Raw genomic sequence first — 17,838 nt, 5'->3', positions numbered from 1 at the left:
CAGTCACAGTACAAGTGAAGCAAGAGTTAGGTCCGCATTGTCAGCATTAAGTTTGACTTGCTGCTGATGCATGTTGGATTCCTGCAGGGCTTCACTCTGTAACCGGTCCTGTTACATTTATGCACAGGATTTCTAGGCACAATGGCGAAATGGGGTCTGGTTTGGGGACCAGCAGATTTTGTTCCTAAAAGACAAATGGTAAAACTTTTTTCATTTACACTGTAACAATGTATTGCTTAAATTAAAATGAGCAATATAAAATCACCAAAGATTAAACAATTACATAATCATCAGACAACGACATGAACTTCTACTCATATAAACACAAGGCAAGATGGCAGCATGGGGCAGTGAAAGAGGCTGTTGTCAGTTAGTGTTGAGAGCTCTGATTGTCAATAAGCCATCTCTAACTGTATTCTAGGTGTTGAGGTTTCAAATGGACATGAGCTGAGGTTCAAATTAGATGCAGTTCAAACAGAAAAGGCAGTTGGGCCATATTCCTTTTCCAAAAGGGAACGATACAATCTCCCCTCAACGCTCCTCTGGTTCTATTGTAATCAGATGTTCGGATGGTGACTCAGGAAGGTACTTCTATCACCCCAGGAGAATCTGACATCAGTCCATTGCTACGTCTAACCATTTAATTATGACCCTATCTCCTCCTCTGTTATCATTATTGATGTGTTAAAAGTTTTCATTGTTAAAAAGTACCTTATTCTCCATCAACTCCCTCTCCTGTGCTCTCTATTATCCTCCCGCTCCATTCAAGCCTCCTCAGTCTCTCTCATCTTTTTCTAATCTCCGTCATTTCTTTCAGACATCACACTCACATATTCTCATCAACCCATCTAAATTTCTGGTCCACTTGTCTTCTTCTATTTTCCCTCCACCTTCTAATAGAAGTCTGTAGCAGTCACTATAGCTGGCCTCTGTTTGAACTCCCTGCCTGGCCATCTGCTTTTCCTGTCAGCCAACAACTCGCTTTTTCATTTCTGCCTTTCAAAAGGAATTTCTTTATTTTGTGCCATTTTGTTGCAAGTGCAGCCACCACTTGTTTTTAATATAATTTCTTTCCACCCCTTTAACCCCACATAAGTGGTGATTTTCTTCACACAGAGCTCTTTCCATGAGATTGCTTTTATTTTTCCTATCGAAGCATCTGTTAGCCTTGGCCTCTCCTCATTTTGTGTTAGTAATGCGCTAACCAAGAGGGAAACGCTGCATTGGCCACGCACTTATCTCTTTTTTTCCCTTTCTTGTTTTACACTCTCATGTTATACTTTTGAAGTTTGTTCCTCTCTATGAGTCATGTAGTCAGTCTAGCCCATCAGCCCTTTTTTCATAGCCACCTCTCTGTGACTGCTTCAGAACACTCTAGCATCCTCTGGTGAGGCTCCTTTTTAATCAAGCCCCACTTTCACCATTAAATCTCTCTCCCAAGAATCAACAGCAGCCAGATTGTGGTGGAGAGAAAAGGTGTAGTGCCTTGTAAAAGTATGCATGTCCTTAAAACCTTTTACATTTTGTCACTGCCACAAGCTGATGTTTTATAAGCAAACCTAAAACGGCCTTTAACTGAATTGGACTGAAATCGATTTAAAAGTCAGTGGTGGATTTATATGCAGTGGTAAGAAATGCATGTGTGGAGGGTGGGGCTGGCGACGAGAAATCCTGTTTCCCCACTGGTCACAGTTCTTCTAGGCGTCACAGAAAATCATGTTAAAAAAGTGAGTTTCTTTTTAAACATGAAAAAAGGAAAATTTGGAGGTAAACCAAAAATTACTCCTTACAGCAAAAAGAGCCAGGTTGTAACTGTTTGTCCTGAGTATTTACAGGTTCCTTAAGTCCAAAACCAACTTTTTTCCAGGGATTTTAATAACCTTTTATCTGTTATGTGTTACGTGTGACTGTCTAGTTACTGTGGGAGACTTTAACATTCACATTGAAAATACTGAAGACAGAAGTGCAATGGAACTAAATGATACTCTTTGAAACTTTGGTTTGACTAAACATGTTAAACAGCAAACGCACAAAGTGGAACATATTTTAAACTTGATCAAAAATATGTTGGTCCAAACATTTCCAAGGTATCTGTAAGTGTTGCTGCCCTATCTGACCACTTATTTGCCATCTTTGACAGCATAATATCCATTGATTCACTCAGTAAGAAAACATCTTTAAGGAAAGAGCTTACTTTAAGTGGATTTACTATTTAGATTAGCTGTTAGAGAACTTGGAAAATCAAAAATTTCAGACAGCATTGATACAATTGCTTTAATTAAGTGAATTTTATTTCTGAGAAGAACAAGTTTCGGTGGAAAAGTGTTTCACCTGTCCAAAATGCATTGGATGTTGAGACGGGAACATTTGGAGCCTGATTTTTTCCCCTCCGCTCTAAGTTAGTAAGCAGCTCCATCACTTCCATACAGAAAGCGTACCACTCTTATCTGAGGAACACTTCTCATGCCACAGGTATAGATTAGTTTCAGATCGCTCTGACCTGCAGAAAGCACGCTCTCTATGCACAGTCAGTATGTTAACGTTCTGATTTCACTAAAACAAAAAATACCAGTTACAGTCAAGGATGTGCTTTTTTTTCTTCGCAATATGAAGTTTTGACTAGGGCGGCTACAGTAAGGATGTTCAAGAGGCTGCACTGTGTCTAATTTACATTACACTGGCTCAGGATAGGACTGGGAATGATTTTCAGCCCTGGCATTTTTCCATCTACACAGGGTTAGGTAATCCTAACCCTGCACCTAACCCAGAAAAGTGGTAGATGCATAACGTTGTTAGAAACAAAAATAAATGGTGAAAAAATGGCAGCTGATTGCAGTTGGTATGAATATTTGACACAAATATTGAATTTCACAATTTCCCTATCATTATGAAGTCAAAGCCACTATATTAGATATGCTCATAGTTGTATATTGAAAATCAAGGAGGGGCAGGGAGAACAGGAGCTTTAATTCCAGTTAAATATGTTTTTCTGGAGAACTGACTTATGTGTAAAAATTCTTAAAACCACGCATCATACTAGGTGAATGAAGAAGAAATGAAAAAAATACCTATATAAAAAAAAAAAACAAGTTTGTCTGGAAAAGTTCAAGTGCCATGATAACTTTTACAAGACACTGGAAGCACAGGATAAAGCTGAAGTTTCTAGGGGAGATGTCACTTGAGTCCGTGTAAGTAGAAGTGTGAAGGCTCAGAAGATATGAGATTTGAGGAGAGTCTTGACAGACTCCTGGAGTAACGTGTTAGAGTGCAAAAGGAGATGAGCTCTAATTAAAAAGAAACAAGGGAGAGAAGGAAAGGGGAAGCTGGGGTGATTACTAGAGATTAACAAAGCCTGTTTTTCCTCCCCTGAAATGTTACCTCCCTTTTCCATTGCATGATGAAAGCTACAATTCCCAAGGTCTCACAAAAAATGAGCAATGGACGCCCAAATCTCTATTCCTCCATCCTCTCTGAGCCGATGGGAAGGATTGAAATAGAGAAATGAAGGGGAACAATATAACTTCACCCTAGTTAGTCTTTTCACAAAGATGAAGAGAGCTTCCCGACAACCTTGATTCATCATTGTGAAGGAGGTAGAAAGGGGACAGGGGTGCAGTTTGGATAGTGTGGGTGGAGACAGTGGGCAGCTCCATCGTTTATATCCCATTACTCCTCTAAACAAGTCCTATCAAGTCCTATTTTACAGCTCCAGCATGAGAGCGCAAATGACAGAAGCTTTGCTTTCTCTTCATTAAAAGTCCATATGGCCAATATGATAATAACTGCCACAGACAGGATCAAAGTGACCTTGACTGATGAAGGTTGGCAACATATCTTCTGCATTTTGAAATCACGCTCGTCATACAGTACTTTTCTGCCCTCAATTATCTAAAAGTAGTGTGCAGCAGCAATTATCTTACCAATGGCCAGGCTTCCATTAATTGCTTTCTGCTGCTGCCCTTCTGCAAGTCACAATAAAGCAGAGGGAACCTGAAAAGAGTAATCAACGGGATGCACAAGATGTTTTACCTGAATGGGAGAAAATACCAGTAGTCTGAGCTAATTTAATTCCCAACAAGGAATGAGATGTTTGCAAATTCAAAGTGAGAGCAGTGGAAAGTGGAATACTTTACTTGTTGGAAGTTCAAAGTTAAGCACCCTTTATTAAAAAAAGTTTAATCTTATCATGAACAAAAAACTTTTGGTGTCAACTGATGACTTATAGATTGTGTTAAAGGTGCTTATATTTGTACCAATAAAGCCTTAATGTACCACTTAACAAAAAGGCTACCTTGTAGATGGCTAAAAAACTGTTTATGAACATGTTAATCTGTAAACACTTTATAATTCCTTCATAAGTATTTATTTTGCATTGAGGGTGAGCAACAAACAAAACCAACACTCTCTTGCCATATAGTGTGACTTAATATTCAGCATGTCACCTGAATAAGGTACTACCTTATAGGCACAACAAAGCATTTGCAAACATAATTTTTAAAATAAACACAAATAAAACATTTACAGATTAATTTATAACAAATATATAAATTCTTTTTAGATCACCTGCAAAGGGTGGGAATGCAAACAAATACACAACTTACATTTAATGATTGATTAATGGTTTATTAGATTAAAAATCTGTTTCATCTGATCGTTAGACATTGACTAACTGGTATTTGCAACAGAAGTAATGTTGGAGAAACTTGAATCAAGTTTGATTTTGGTTTATTTAATGGAGACAAGAGAGGACTTTCCTAAAACTTACTCAGAAAAGTCAGACTTAGGCGCCCAAATCCAACTCGGCTCAGACAAATATCAATTTGCGATTAGTTGGTTTCACCAAAAGAACGTCTCGCTTGCCTAACGTCACGAATTTAAGACAAGCTCAATGGAGTTCACTGAGAAAACATAGTGAACCATTTCACTGGTGGAAACCTTCTGAAATTTCAATGAACATTAATAGCGAAATACTGTAGACAATAATAAATGGAAAGGGGGATGACAGGCCATTGCTGAGAGATTAAACATATAAATTGTCAACCTTTCCTTACACACATAATTTCCTAATATCCACAATAAATGTGATATATTACTGATGTCAGTTCTGACAATAATTTAGATGTTAGTTGTTTTTTTTTGTCGAGAGTTTTAATGCTTGTAGTGAAAATTAAGTTCAAACTTGTATCCCTGTTTAGTCAACTTTCAGTCTGGAGATCTTAGTCAACGTTTTCGTCCCAAACCACTAGAGCCATATAAGACTAATGCCACCATATATAATTAAGAATTATACAGATTTTAGTCAGATGAGTCTACTTTGACTTGAAAAATGACAAAATATTGCAATCCAAGAAATGAACACTTCTCCAGATTGAACTCTTCCAGTAACACTAGTGGTGAGAGACGCACCTCGTAACGGTGAAAACAAGGACACCAAACTAACCTAAATCTCTGATTGATCACGCTATCTTTATTTTAACACCACCCCTCCAATGTCCCACTATGTACATTGGAAAATGTTTTCCAATTTTTAATTTTGTATTTATTCAGTGATCTAATAGATTCCGGCTTTCCTTTATCTTCTACATATATCTGAGTTTAGTAAGACAACACGTTTTGTTTGTTCAGTCGGTATTAATACAGTTGAAAGGATAAATTGTTAAAGGGACACTATGCAACATTTTTCAGTTAATTAATGTGTTCCATAACGTTATGGATGACTAAATGAGTCATTTCAGGTTGAACAAAGGTATTCTCGGCCGCCCTGGTGGTCTGTGGGGGAAATACTGCACTTGCAACTGCAGGAGCACCGACCCGCACCCACAGGCTCAGAAGTCTCGTGAGAGTCAGTCTTGCTTTACGGCGAGAACTGCTACACGCCCCCAGTTAAAAGCATTCTCGTTGCTAGCACAGTGGCGATCTTTGTGCAGTTATGCTACGTTCACGCAGCAAAAGCAGCAAAATCGCGTCTGCTGCTTCCTTTTTGCTGCTTGTACCAGTTAGTTCTGATGCGTGGCTGAAGCAGCTTTGCTGCTCCGGCTGTGTCTGAGGCGTGTTGGGCGGAGCTTCACTATCCTTTCTCTGCCTTGCAACTATATTTGCTGTGATCAGTGGGAATAAAGTAGTTTTAATATGTGTTTAAGTGAGAAAATACACCTGAAAACGTAATCAGTGCAGTCAGTTCATTCAGATTATTATCCTGCCTTCAATATTTTTTCTGTCGGAGCCGCTCAGACCCCCACATACCAGCGGGGCGCCAACAGTATGGATCCCTTCATCAGCAGCGGTTCACCGCGGCAGCTGGTAGGTGTTTTTCATCTAAATAATCCAAACTGCATATTCTGCCGGCAGATTTCTGCATTTTAAGTTAATTTAGGCGTCAATAAACTGTTTAAGAGGAGTGATCATCAGCGCTGTGTCTCTCTCCCTGCGTTAAACGCACCCGACACGCTACTTCAGCTGCTCAGGCGTGCTGCGCCTGGTGCTCAAAACGCGCCGCGGGACCTTTTGCTGCGCCTTGACGCGCGTCAACCATTGACTTTGCATGTAAACTCGCTGCTTCTGTCGCGCCAGCTACGTCCAGTGTGAACGCAGCATTAGTCATTCGCTGCTAAGCTCAAAACAACCGCGCCTGGCTTGACGGAGAAACCAGGAGAACAGCTGTGCATATTTACGACAGTGCACTTTTACTTTCGCCCTCTGGAGGGAGCCTCACTGGAAAATCAACACCGGTTGCATAGTGTACCTTTAAAATGCCAGTGTTTTATTTTTCTATTAAGGGAAAACTCAAGTTTTCAATAAAATGGCTGCTTATCAATTAATTGTTGTTGATCGATAAGATCAATCAAATTGATAAATGCATCCCTGATAAGGGAGTATAATAGTAAAGTGGTATCATTTAATCTGCTTTGACACGAAAAGAAAATATGCAATTACCATGAAGATATGCTCAAATCCCTCCCTCTAATCCAATGTGTAAGTCTGTGCTGCTGTCTGGTTTTCCTCAAGTATGCACTACAGCCAGACATCTCTACTTTGGTCCCATCTGTCCAGCAGAAGCCACTTTGTTCTCTTAACCCATTTAGGCCTAAAACGCCTGGAAAAAACACCTTAAAAACCTATGGCCGATTTTAAAAAATACCCCTAAAACCTGAAGTTTTTCTGTAAATTCAGCAACTGTGTCAACGCCTTAATTATTGATATCTCAGCTTCTGTAGCAGATAGAACTCAAAATATATTTTATCTTTGAAATTCTTCCAAAAAAAAAATGTGAAAAGCAGTAATCAAAAAAAAAAAAAATTCAACCTTTTATTTTTTCCATATGTGATCATGTCTTCATTGAGAATGTGCAATATAAAACGTTTTCAAAATAAAGAACAAACATTACATAAATAACTATCTGATGATTACTTATTAACAGTATTATTATGCATAATAATGCATATGTCTGTGTTATAAATTGCATACAACTTACCTCCAGATGGCCACAAATCTGTCCCGGGACATATTTTGGGGGAACTGCGTCCTGAAGAGAGGTTTACATACACAGCCCAATAAATGTCTTCATCTCCGTCACAGTCACGGGTGACCACTTTGCCATCTTTGCTCTTGTTGGAGTTTGGTTTGTTTGGTCACTGTACCTATTCGTCTCGGTAACTAGATGCATCCAAAGTTCTTCATTAAAAATATGCTCAAATGCCTGCAGCGGTGTGGCGTCTGCAGGCAAATCAACTTTCACTCCAGGTGTGCGGTTGAAAACACTCCGTGCATTGCGGTGGTAGTTCGATTGGTTCAGCGCGTTCAAAGTCATCATTTCATCTATACCGTCATCAAAGCCGACACACTCCTCAAAATCACTGCCTTCCGACAACTCTTCTCTGTCAAACTCCTCCATGTTTGCTTGAAAAAAACTTCTTTCTTCTTGCTTGACTTATATGCTCTCCCGGCGTCAATGGTAGAATGACGCAACAGCACCCCCGGCTTGAATGGTAGAAATGCGGTAATGCTTTCCCGGCCTAAATGGGTTAAGGCCCTGCTGCAGCACTTCAGAGATCTCAACTCTGGCCATGTCTTTGCAACACCTTAATTGTATTTTTCTTTGTCAAACGTTTTGTTAGAGATTTAATGTTTAGGATCAATGTCTTATTACATGTTTAGTTATGAGTTTAAGTCAAAAACATAAATTCAATCTTACCCTTGTTGTTTAAAGGTCATAAACCGGGTTTATGTAATCCTGTCCAAGCATCATAGCTGCACATGTAACTACTGATTTTTCCATCCACTATTGACTATCTGACTCTTAAAAACTGACGCTGATTCTGTGTCAAGCATTTCTAAATATTTTGAGCAGGTTTAAAAAAAATCCACCTCATGTGTAGTAAAAATTCCTCTGTGAGGCAGGAAAACATTGGGATAAACAAGTTTGTTCTTTTACAGCTTATTCTAAGTCAGATAAAAATCATCAGTGATATCGGTAATAACTACTTCTTTTAGGGTTTGTAATTTTAAAAAATGCAGATCTAATATTTTTATTTAAAGACACAAACTTTGACATTATACATTAATTTCAAAATATGACAAAGATTTATAATTCTTACTGTTTTCTAAAACCAAAAAAATATTATTCTGCAATGTTAACCAATTATCTAAGTTAACAGAATGTGTATCTAAGTATCTATGCATTTCTAACCTAATAATAGTAGTTTAGTGTGACTATAATTAGATTACGGTAATAGCAAGAAGTAATTTTGGTAGCTTATTTAATCATTGTTCCATTATTTTCTTCAATTTATACAAAAAACATTGTCCTGAAAAAAATTCCCAAAAATAACAGTACTGTATGAAACACCCATTGTTAGCATATATAACAAAATATACATGTGATATGTACTGGAAATAACTACTATACTTCCTACCAACCCTACAGCCAAGTCAGTTATATCTGATTCGTATGCTTTTTTAAGAAGCAGTTATCTCCATTCATACCTCCTGCATCCAAACGACCCATTATAGAGATTGGAGCTGGAAGCGGTGGGGAGGTTCTTACCTGTCTGGAGCAGGAGTCTATGTCCTGGGCTCTGCTCCGGTACCAGTCGGTGAGCAGCTCAATGGATGGTGTGGCTGTACGAAATCTCTGCAGCTCTGGAGCTTCCTCATACAGAAAACCATCATCATCAAACAGGTGCTGGTCCAGCATCACTCTAGGTAAAAGAAATAAAAGTTTGTTATTTTTGTATTGAAGGTGAAAATTACTTATTTTATTGAATAAAATACCAAGGAGGCAAAAAGAAATGCTGTATTGATTATTTCTAAGGTTATTTTTAGCTTGATAAGAACATCAAATAAATAAAAAAATGATTTTTTTTTTTCCCATCAGTGATGCAGCATACTAAGCACCACCAGGATGTTTTTATTATATGACTCCTTGGTGTGACGGTTGGTCTTCTATTTTTCAGAATCAGTGAGGTATTAAATCAGGTAATTTGATGCAGTTCATTTCACCAAGCAAGATAGCAAATCCTTTAGTAGAAAACAGAGGGATGAATATATTACAGCAAAGTGCATTAGATTTATTCATCTGAGCTTCGTTATGGAACACGCTGGGTCTACAAATGTTTGCACCATTTTGAAAATCTCAAAAGGAAATAAAGCTTTACAGTCTGTAGAGAAGAAATTAGTAAACTTCTAATAAAAAAATTAAGCCTGATAAAATGTAACATCAAATAATTTTTGTTTGTTTTACTCGATGGTCTGACGTTGCTTTTGCTCCTATTATTAAATTAAATTAAAACATTAGTTTGTGTCTATTTCACCAACATTAGATCTACACCTTGATTGCAATTTTATTTTATTTTTTGCTAAGAAAGTGTATTTTTTACTAAAAGCAAGTAAGGTAGTAAGGTAGGACCTATAAAAAGGAAGAACTAAAGGAACCACGGAACTAAGAGGGAGGGAATATTAGAAGAAAGGATAGAAGGAAAGGAAGTAGGACACAAAAATAGAAAGGGTTAGGATGACAAAGAAACAAAAAAGGAAGAGTGTAAGAGAACAGAGGGATATGACCAAGGAAAAAAATGAAAAAAAGGAGGGAGGAAAGAAATAAAGAATAGAGGGAAAGAAGGAGCAAAGAAAAGGTGAACAAAATGAAGCTTGCTTGCGTCTATTACTCCAAAACTAAATCTACACTTTAAGAACTGGAAAATAAAGGAGAACGGAGGGAGGGAATCCACATGCATTGTGACAGGCTTAAAAGTTTTCTATAAAAGGAAATTTGTGATCTTAGGTAACCAGACATACCCAAAAAATTGTAATAAAACAGAAAATAAATTTTGAAATATAGATTAAAGCAAAAGCACAAGATTCTCCTTCATTAAACATCAGAAAAAGCAGATAATCGATAAAAACATCCACTATTCGTCCAAGAGAGAAACTCTTTCAAAAATTGACTGGAAAGGTAAATATAACTATATAAAGTTGTTAAAAATGCATTCAGGGGTGCTTTAGCTTTAATTCTATCTTAATAAAAAAACTTCTTAATGCAAAAAATATTAAAGGAAAGACAGAAAGGTTTATAATTTGTCTTAAAACCTTCACTGTTTCACATAAACAAAATGCCGTTCCAGAACAAGTATATCCATCTCAGCAATAAAATATATTATCTCTCTACACCAAGAAGTAATAAAACTGTGTCTGCAAAGTAAAATTGTAAATGAATCTGGCCCCCCGATAGTAGATGGCAAATGGCACAAATTGGCAGCACAACAGGACGGAGCATTAGTCTGATATGGCTCTATTTAACAATTGGATAATAGGATGTCATGTTTTGTTTCTCATAATGATGCCAGCAAAAGCATCTGGCCTTCATGGAACAGGAATGATTCCAATTCTGCAATGTTGATAGGAGGCTTTTTATGAAGAATTCAGGCAGGTCATTTAATTATACATTAAGCCCTTCTTTTCTAAATGCTGGAGTTCATTATTGTTTAATGCTAAAATTCAGCCAGTTTTAATATGAAGTATTTACCTGCACTCCTCTTCCTCACACCAGTCCTTCTCTCTGTGTTTCTGCTCGTCCCAAGGGATCAACGCCAACTCGCCTCTCTCATCCAGACTGTAACAGAAAAATATAAGGAAAAAAAACACAAACAAACATTTAAAATTACATAACTAAACCAAAAAAACAGCCTAATCAGACAACCACATACAGTAGCACCTGCAGTGCCTAGAATAACCACGTCACAGGTTCTTTCAGGTTTTGATACGACATGCATTTCTCATTATTTCATTCATTTTTGTAAAAACATTATCCATATACATCTGTACATAATGAAAAAGTAACAGCCAAATTAGCATAAGCCTAAACTAACTACTTAAATGCAGTTATTAGCCAGTCTGACTAGCCTTACTCAAAGTTATTTATTGCCAAACATGTACCATTAAGAAAACATCTAAATTTAAACTGTGTGGCAACAGAAAACAGACTTCAAAGATTAAAAAAAGGCAACTGCTGAGATTCAACAACTGCTGAAAAACATCAAAGCTAAAATATGTTTGGTATAAAACACAAAAGGTTGAAACAAATAGGTTATACCGGTATTTATTTCTTGATCAGTTATTTTTGTTACCATATTTCTATTTTTCACATAATACATTCTGTTTTACTTATTTAATCTTTTTGATATCATCATGATTTATCTATGGTTAGTTTTATTTGTTTCATCATCATTAAAGTGGAATTAATGATGGAGAAAGACCCCGGGCCAGGAAGCGAACCCGCAACCTTTTTGCTGCTTTTTAAGTGTTTATTGGTGCCAAATTTTGTTGCAATGCGTTTATAATTACAGATATGCTTTCCTCCATACATCCAGGCAGACTTTGCATAAACATGCTAAGTTTTACACACGCGCTCCAAAAATAATTAATAAAAAGAAACCAAAGTGAAAATGATTAGCTAATCTTGTATCCCAGATCTGACAAGTTACCCCCAAAAAACTATCAATTCAAATCCCCAAAAAGCATAAAAATGCCTATGCTCCTGCTGAGACATAAAACAGCGAAGATAGTAGATTTCCTTCTGTTATCTACTCCACGATTGACACAAAAAATATGTACCGTCTCTGTAAACTCTAACAGTGCAGCTACTAATCATCTATGGCTTCAAGGCGGAGGGCACAAGCACTGCAGCAGTTTTATTAGTGCTGCTATAAATCTGATCACAAAATACATAAGAAAAAGATGCAGGTGTGATTTATGTTACTTGAAAAAATTAGTGTTAGCGATTTTCCCCTACACATGGGGTAAACTCATCCATCAGGACTGAACATTTGGAGCCGAGAAAGTCCTGGAAAAAGTTGGGCAAACTCTATTTTTCCATTTAGTCTGTCTTTAATCTTCATTAACGACAGCTTTATTAGAGAGAGGAGAGTAAATACCGAAGGGTTCAGATATCAATAAGAGAAATAAATTATTCTGCACCCAAAGCTCTGATGTACTTCATTTGGGAGGAACAGGGAAAAACAGGAGTGATGAAGATGCAAAGCATTTTAATTTTTTTGGTTTATTGGGAAAACAATTTTAAACTACAAGCAAACTTCTAAACAAACTAGCTCCCCTCAAGTCCCCAGACAGACCTGATCGATATTACAGAAGAATACTGTATTCACCCTCCCTCCCGTCTTCCCAATAAAGCAAGACTTCAGTATATAGAGTGAGCTCCAGACAGATGGTGTGAGCACGCTCCGTCTGCTGCAGTGTGGGAGTGAGTGTCGAAGGAGCAGCAGTTGGTGCTCACAAGCTGAGGGAAATGGAAAACTGGCCCACAGCGGCAGCTCCATGATGGATGCCCACTGCAGAGCCACAACCGCCTGACCTCCATACAAACTCAAGACATGGCTAATAAAAAAAGGCTTCAAAGAAATGTGTGCGGGGGCATGATGGTAGATGAGAAACAAAGGGACAGTTACTTCTCTGTAGAAAAAGTCAGGATTCCAGGAGACTTTCTTTAAGGAAAACAACGTGTTTGACTACTGTTAATTTGAGTCTGAACAGTCTTTAAATACAAATGTTTGTCTGTCTAATGAGAACAAGGTCAAACTACCCCAGAATGGGAAAACAAGCAACCAGATAATTGCATTCATGGAATCTATCATGATTTAATTTGCCTGTTTTCAGTATTTCACTGAAAACATAATCAGCACCATTCAAACGCATAATTCCTGAATCTACTAATATTTTGTCACAGGAACACTTCAAAGATCTTCAAAGGAATTTTGTGTAACTGAGTAGTCTGTAATAGTAAAGTGAATGGAAAAATATGCAACTTCTTTTTAACATAAAATAATGTCTAGTGTGTATGAATGTTTGTTGTTAAACAGCTCAAGCTCAGCTAAATAGGATGGAGATGCGAGTTTATGTTCAATTTCAATTCTGAAAAATCAAAGGATTTTGATCTAAATCATTTCAATTTAGCTTTGTCTACATGTTGAGTAATAATTTAACCTGACATTGCTGCAGCCTAACAGGTTTTCTCCCAAAAGTCCTAGAATTTAGCTAAATTTACCCCCCCAGTCAACTCTGACCACCTTCTCTTCCCCTGCAGCATGATGCTTAAAGCACCAAACGTAAGAAAATGTATTTTGTTTCTGTATTATGTTTTTTCTTCTCAACATAAAGCAGCCTCTTTCTAGATGCTCATCTATAAAAGGAGGCAGATTAGTAGCATGCATTATTAATACTTCCTCTTCCTGTGTGTGGATGTTTGCAGCTCCTCCAACGTTACCATCAGTCTATTGGCTGCTACCGTCACTTTAAGAGGATAGACACATATTACTAATTTTATATTTTAGAATGAGTACTTGGTGAGCTGTTCAATCCTCCATCCCGCTTTTTTAGTAATTACAGAATAGATGTAGAGAAGTTAAATGTAACTTCACTCTATACCATCCCCATTCACAGTGTCCCTGGGTACAGCTGTCAGGTATTATCAGCATGGTGGTGTTCATAAGGAGGTTACATTATACAGCTATATAGTCACTGGGTGACCTCCAAAGGCATTGTAATTGACTTCCCTCAGAGATATCAGTGTGAGCAATTGAGAAACATTGTAAGATAAGCTGTTCTGTGTGTATATGTCAGGAGAAGCATACAGGTGCTGGTCATAAAATTAGAATATCATGAAAAAGTAGATTGATTTCAGTAATTCCATTTAAAAAGTGAAACTTGTATATTATATTCATACATTACATACAAACTCATATATTTCAGATGTTTATTTTGTTTAATTTTGATGATTACAAATGACAACAAATGAAAATCTCAAATTCATCATATCAGAAAATTAGAATATTACTGAAGACCAATAAAAACAAAGGATTTATAGAAATGTTGGCCAACTGAAAAGTATGAACATGAAAAGTATGAGCATGTACAGCACTCAGTATTTAGTTGGGCCTCCTTTGGCCTGTATTACTGCAGCAATGCGGCGTGGCATGGAGTCGATCAGTCTGTGGCACTGCTCAGGTGTTATGATAGCCCAGGTTTCTCTAATGGTGGCTTTTAGCTCTTCTGAATTGTTGGGTCTGGTGTATTGCATCTTCTTCTTCACAATACCCCATAGATTTTCTATGGGGTTAAGGTCAGGAGAGTTTGCTGGCCAATTAAGAACAGGGATACCATGGTCCTTCAACCAGGTACTGGTAGCTTTGGCACTGTGTGCAGGTGCCAAGTCCTGTTGGAAAATGAAATCTGCATCTCCAAAAAGTTGGTCAGCTGCAGGAAGCATGAAGTGCTCTAAAACTTCCTGGTATGTGGCTGCGTTGACCCTGGACCTCAGAAAACACAATGGACCAACACCAGCAGATGACATGGCACCCCAAACCATCACTGACTGTGGAAACTTTACACTGGACTTCAAGCAACGTGGATGAAGTGCCTCTCTTCTTTTCCTCCAGACTCTGGGACCTTGATTTCCAAAGGAAATGCAAAATTTACTTTCATCAGAGAACATGACTTTGGACCACTCACCAGCAGTCCAGTCCTGTTTCTCTTTAGCCCAGGCAAGACGCTTCTGACGCTGTCTGTGGTTCAAGAGTGGCTTGACACAAGGAATGCGACAGCAGAAACCCATGTCTTTCATACGTCTGTGTGTGGTGGTTCTTGAAGCACTCACTCCAGCTGCAGTCCACTCTTTGTGAATCTCCCCCACATTTTTGAATGGGTTTTGTTTCACAATCCTCTCCAGGGTGCGGTTATCTCTCTTGCTTGTACACTTTTTTCGACCACATCTTTTCCTTCGCTTCGCCTCTCTATTAATGTGCTTGGACACTGAGCTCTGTGAACAGCCAGCCTCTTTAGCGATGAGCTTTTGTGTCTTGCCCTCCTTGTGCAAGGTGTCGATGGTCGTCTTTTGGACAACTGTCAAGTCAGCAGTCTTCCCCATGATTGTGTAGCCTATAGAACTAGACTGAAAGACCATTTAAAGGCTTTTGCAGGTGGTTTGAGTTAATTAGCTGATTAGAGTGTGGCACCAGGGGCCATCAATTTTTAACCTTTTCACAATATTCTAATTTTCTGATATGATGAATTTGAGATTTTCATTTGTTGTCATTTGTAATCATCAAAATTAAACAAACTGACATCTGAAATATATGAGTTTGTATGTAATGTATGAATATAATATACAAGTTTCACTTTTTAAATGGAATTACTGAAATCAATCTACTTTTTCATGATATTCTAATTTTATGACCAGCACCTGTATTTACAAGTAGTGATGCAGAGCACAGCCAAACTCATACTGTATGAATGTGAGCATGTTAACAATGCATGGGCACAGACTCCAATGGAGGTGTTAGTGTTTTAAGGGATTTTAATTTGAAATGTATGATATGTGAGCCTTGCCATTCCGGCAGAATGTAAATGTCTGCTCTAATTGTCCTCATTGGAAAAGTCAGCACTTTTCCCAAATTCAGATATTTTTTTGTTCTATACATTTAGAGTTGATAGAAAAAAATATATTGTTCCAACCCGATCTGTTCATCACACATTTGATTATCCTGAATGTGACTTTTTATTATGTTTAACTTCTTGTCCGTAGGTTAAAGCAAAGCTTAATACCAGTTTATCAAGTCAAGCATGTCATTTTATAATGGAAATGTGTGTGTGCTCCGGAATAGTATGGAAGCTCAGTGTCAGTAATTTGGATAATGGTTTAAGGTTTGACAGAGAACAGCAATGAAATCCTGTTCCTTTCTTTCCAGTTCAGGCAACAGGAAAAAAATTAAACCCATCCTGCAAAAAGATGATTTTTAAAATAGTAATTTATGCTCTTATTACAAGTAGGATGGATTACTCCATCACTGCAGCAAGGTGTTAGCCAGGTATTGTTTTTACACCATTAGTTGGAGCAAAATACATGAGAACATATTTCAAGTGGTCCACAGAGAAGTGAGACAATGGATGCATTGGGCGGTTGTAGAAGTGTTGTAGAACACTCCACCATTACCAATTAGAAAGGCAAACTAATTAATATTTTCTTTTAATGTTGTTAGAATACCAACCCTTTTGGTTCTGCTTTTAACCCAGTGTAGTATAATTTAGTAAAGGTTTTATTGACTTTCTGATTTTTTTCTAAATTGTTATTGATGTTTCTATTATTGTTTTGTGTTCTGTATTTTCAGCCTTTCTAATTTAAATATATATATTTTTTTTACCGTGCTCTATAAAAAAGTTAGGTTAGCATGTTGTTACCTTGTTGCCCATCTTTTTCTGCAACACTGAATTAATTTTCCCTTACAGAAGCTACCATTTCTTTAATTTACGCGATTAATTTAAGAATAAAATGATGCTACAATCTCAAGAGGGTGCTTATGGGAAATCAGGGGTAGTGTATGGACTACAGCAGGGGCAGCTGTTTTAATAATGACCAACAAACAAGCTGAGCAAATTACAGCTTTAAACAAAAACACAAAAATCTATTAAGAGCTAATAGCTGAGGTTTGGTACTTATGATAAATGGACAATAAAGATTAAAGCAACGGTGCTTTCCACTAAGAGTAAGGTAAGTAAAAGACAAGTAAAAATATATTTTAAGTATTTAAGAGTGAATGTAATCATTGCCAGTATTTATATACATGGATATGAACAAAAGAAGTAAATCTCCCCTCTATGATCCACATAAGTCAATAAAATAAAACAATAACTGGAAAACAAGGAAACAATAACTTTAAAGAAGAGTGATAAATGTTTAAATAAATTGTTACAACTATAAAAAGGAGATAAGCTGACTAAAACCAGTAATCTGTCCCAATGGCATACAGCTTTTGATAACAGTTTTGACGACCCAGATTACATACTAGAGAAGAAAATCCCTCCCATCAATAAAAATGTTTGTTAAAGCTGCAGACTTCTGAGCACTGCGAGGGCGTAGGGGTTATGCAAACAACCCAGCTGGCTGTCATGGGTTCGAGTCCCAGCCTGTTGACCTTTGCTGCATTTCTTCCCTTTTATCTCCGATACAATTTCCGTCTGCTTACTTTACAAAAGAAGGAAAATATAGCCCAATAATGCCTAAAAACTAATTAAAATAATCTAAAAAGCTGCAGACTTGGAACAGCTGTCAAAATCAGCCAGATGCTAAATGAGTTAATGCTATATTCAAAGAGCTTATAGTTCAGTCCATATTACCATTGGGACTTTACTTTGGATTTGTTAATGTATTTGAATAGTCTAAATAATTAAGCTAATCAAAATGGCATTGAAACAAAAGATGGCCTCTATTTTTAATAACTTGTGGCAGCTTTCTTGCAGCAATTACGCTCCATTACATGCTTTTAGCTCATGTCC

General features: G+C 37.3%; 1 protein-coding gene across 1 annotated transcript in view; it reads right to left on the bottom strand.

The window, feature by feature from the left end:
- nbas (NBAS subunit of NRZ tethering complex) overlaps positions 1-17,838 on the bottom strand; it is a 241,803-nt gene that overhangs the window by 171,539 nt on the left and 52,426 nt on the right. The window contains exons 22-23 of the mRNA XM_038276549.1: positions 11,021-11,107; positions 9,044-9,197 (exon numbers count right to left, since the gene is read on the bottom strand). Coding sequence (XP_038132477.1) covers positions 9,044-9,197; positions 11,021-11,107 — 241 coding nt within the window. The remainder of the gene's footprint in view (positions 1-9,043; positions 9,198-11,020; positions 11,108-17,838) is intronic.

This window comes from Cyprinodon tularosa, unplaced genomic scaffold (assembly GCF_016077235.1).
Source record: "Cyprinodon tularosa strain WSP-4 unplaced genomic scaffold, ASM1607723v1 ctg125, whole genome shotgun sequence".
In the NCBI taxonomy this organism is placed as follows: Eukaryota; Metazoa; Chordata; class Actinopteri; order Cyprinodontiformes; family Cyprinodontidae; genus Cyprinodon; species Cyprinodon tularosa.
Note: the sequence above shows the minus strand (reverse complement) of the source record. Positions and strands in the feature narration are given on the sequence as shown.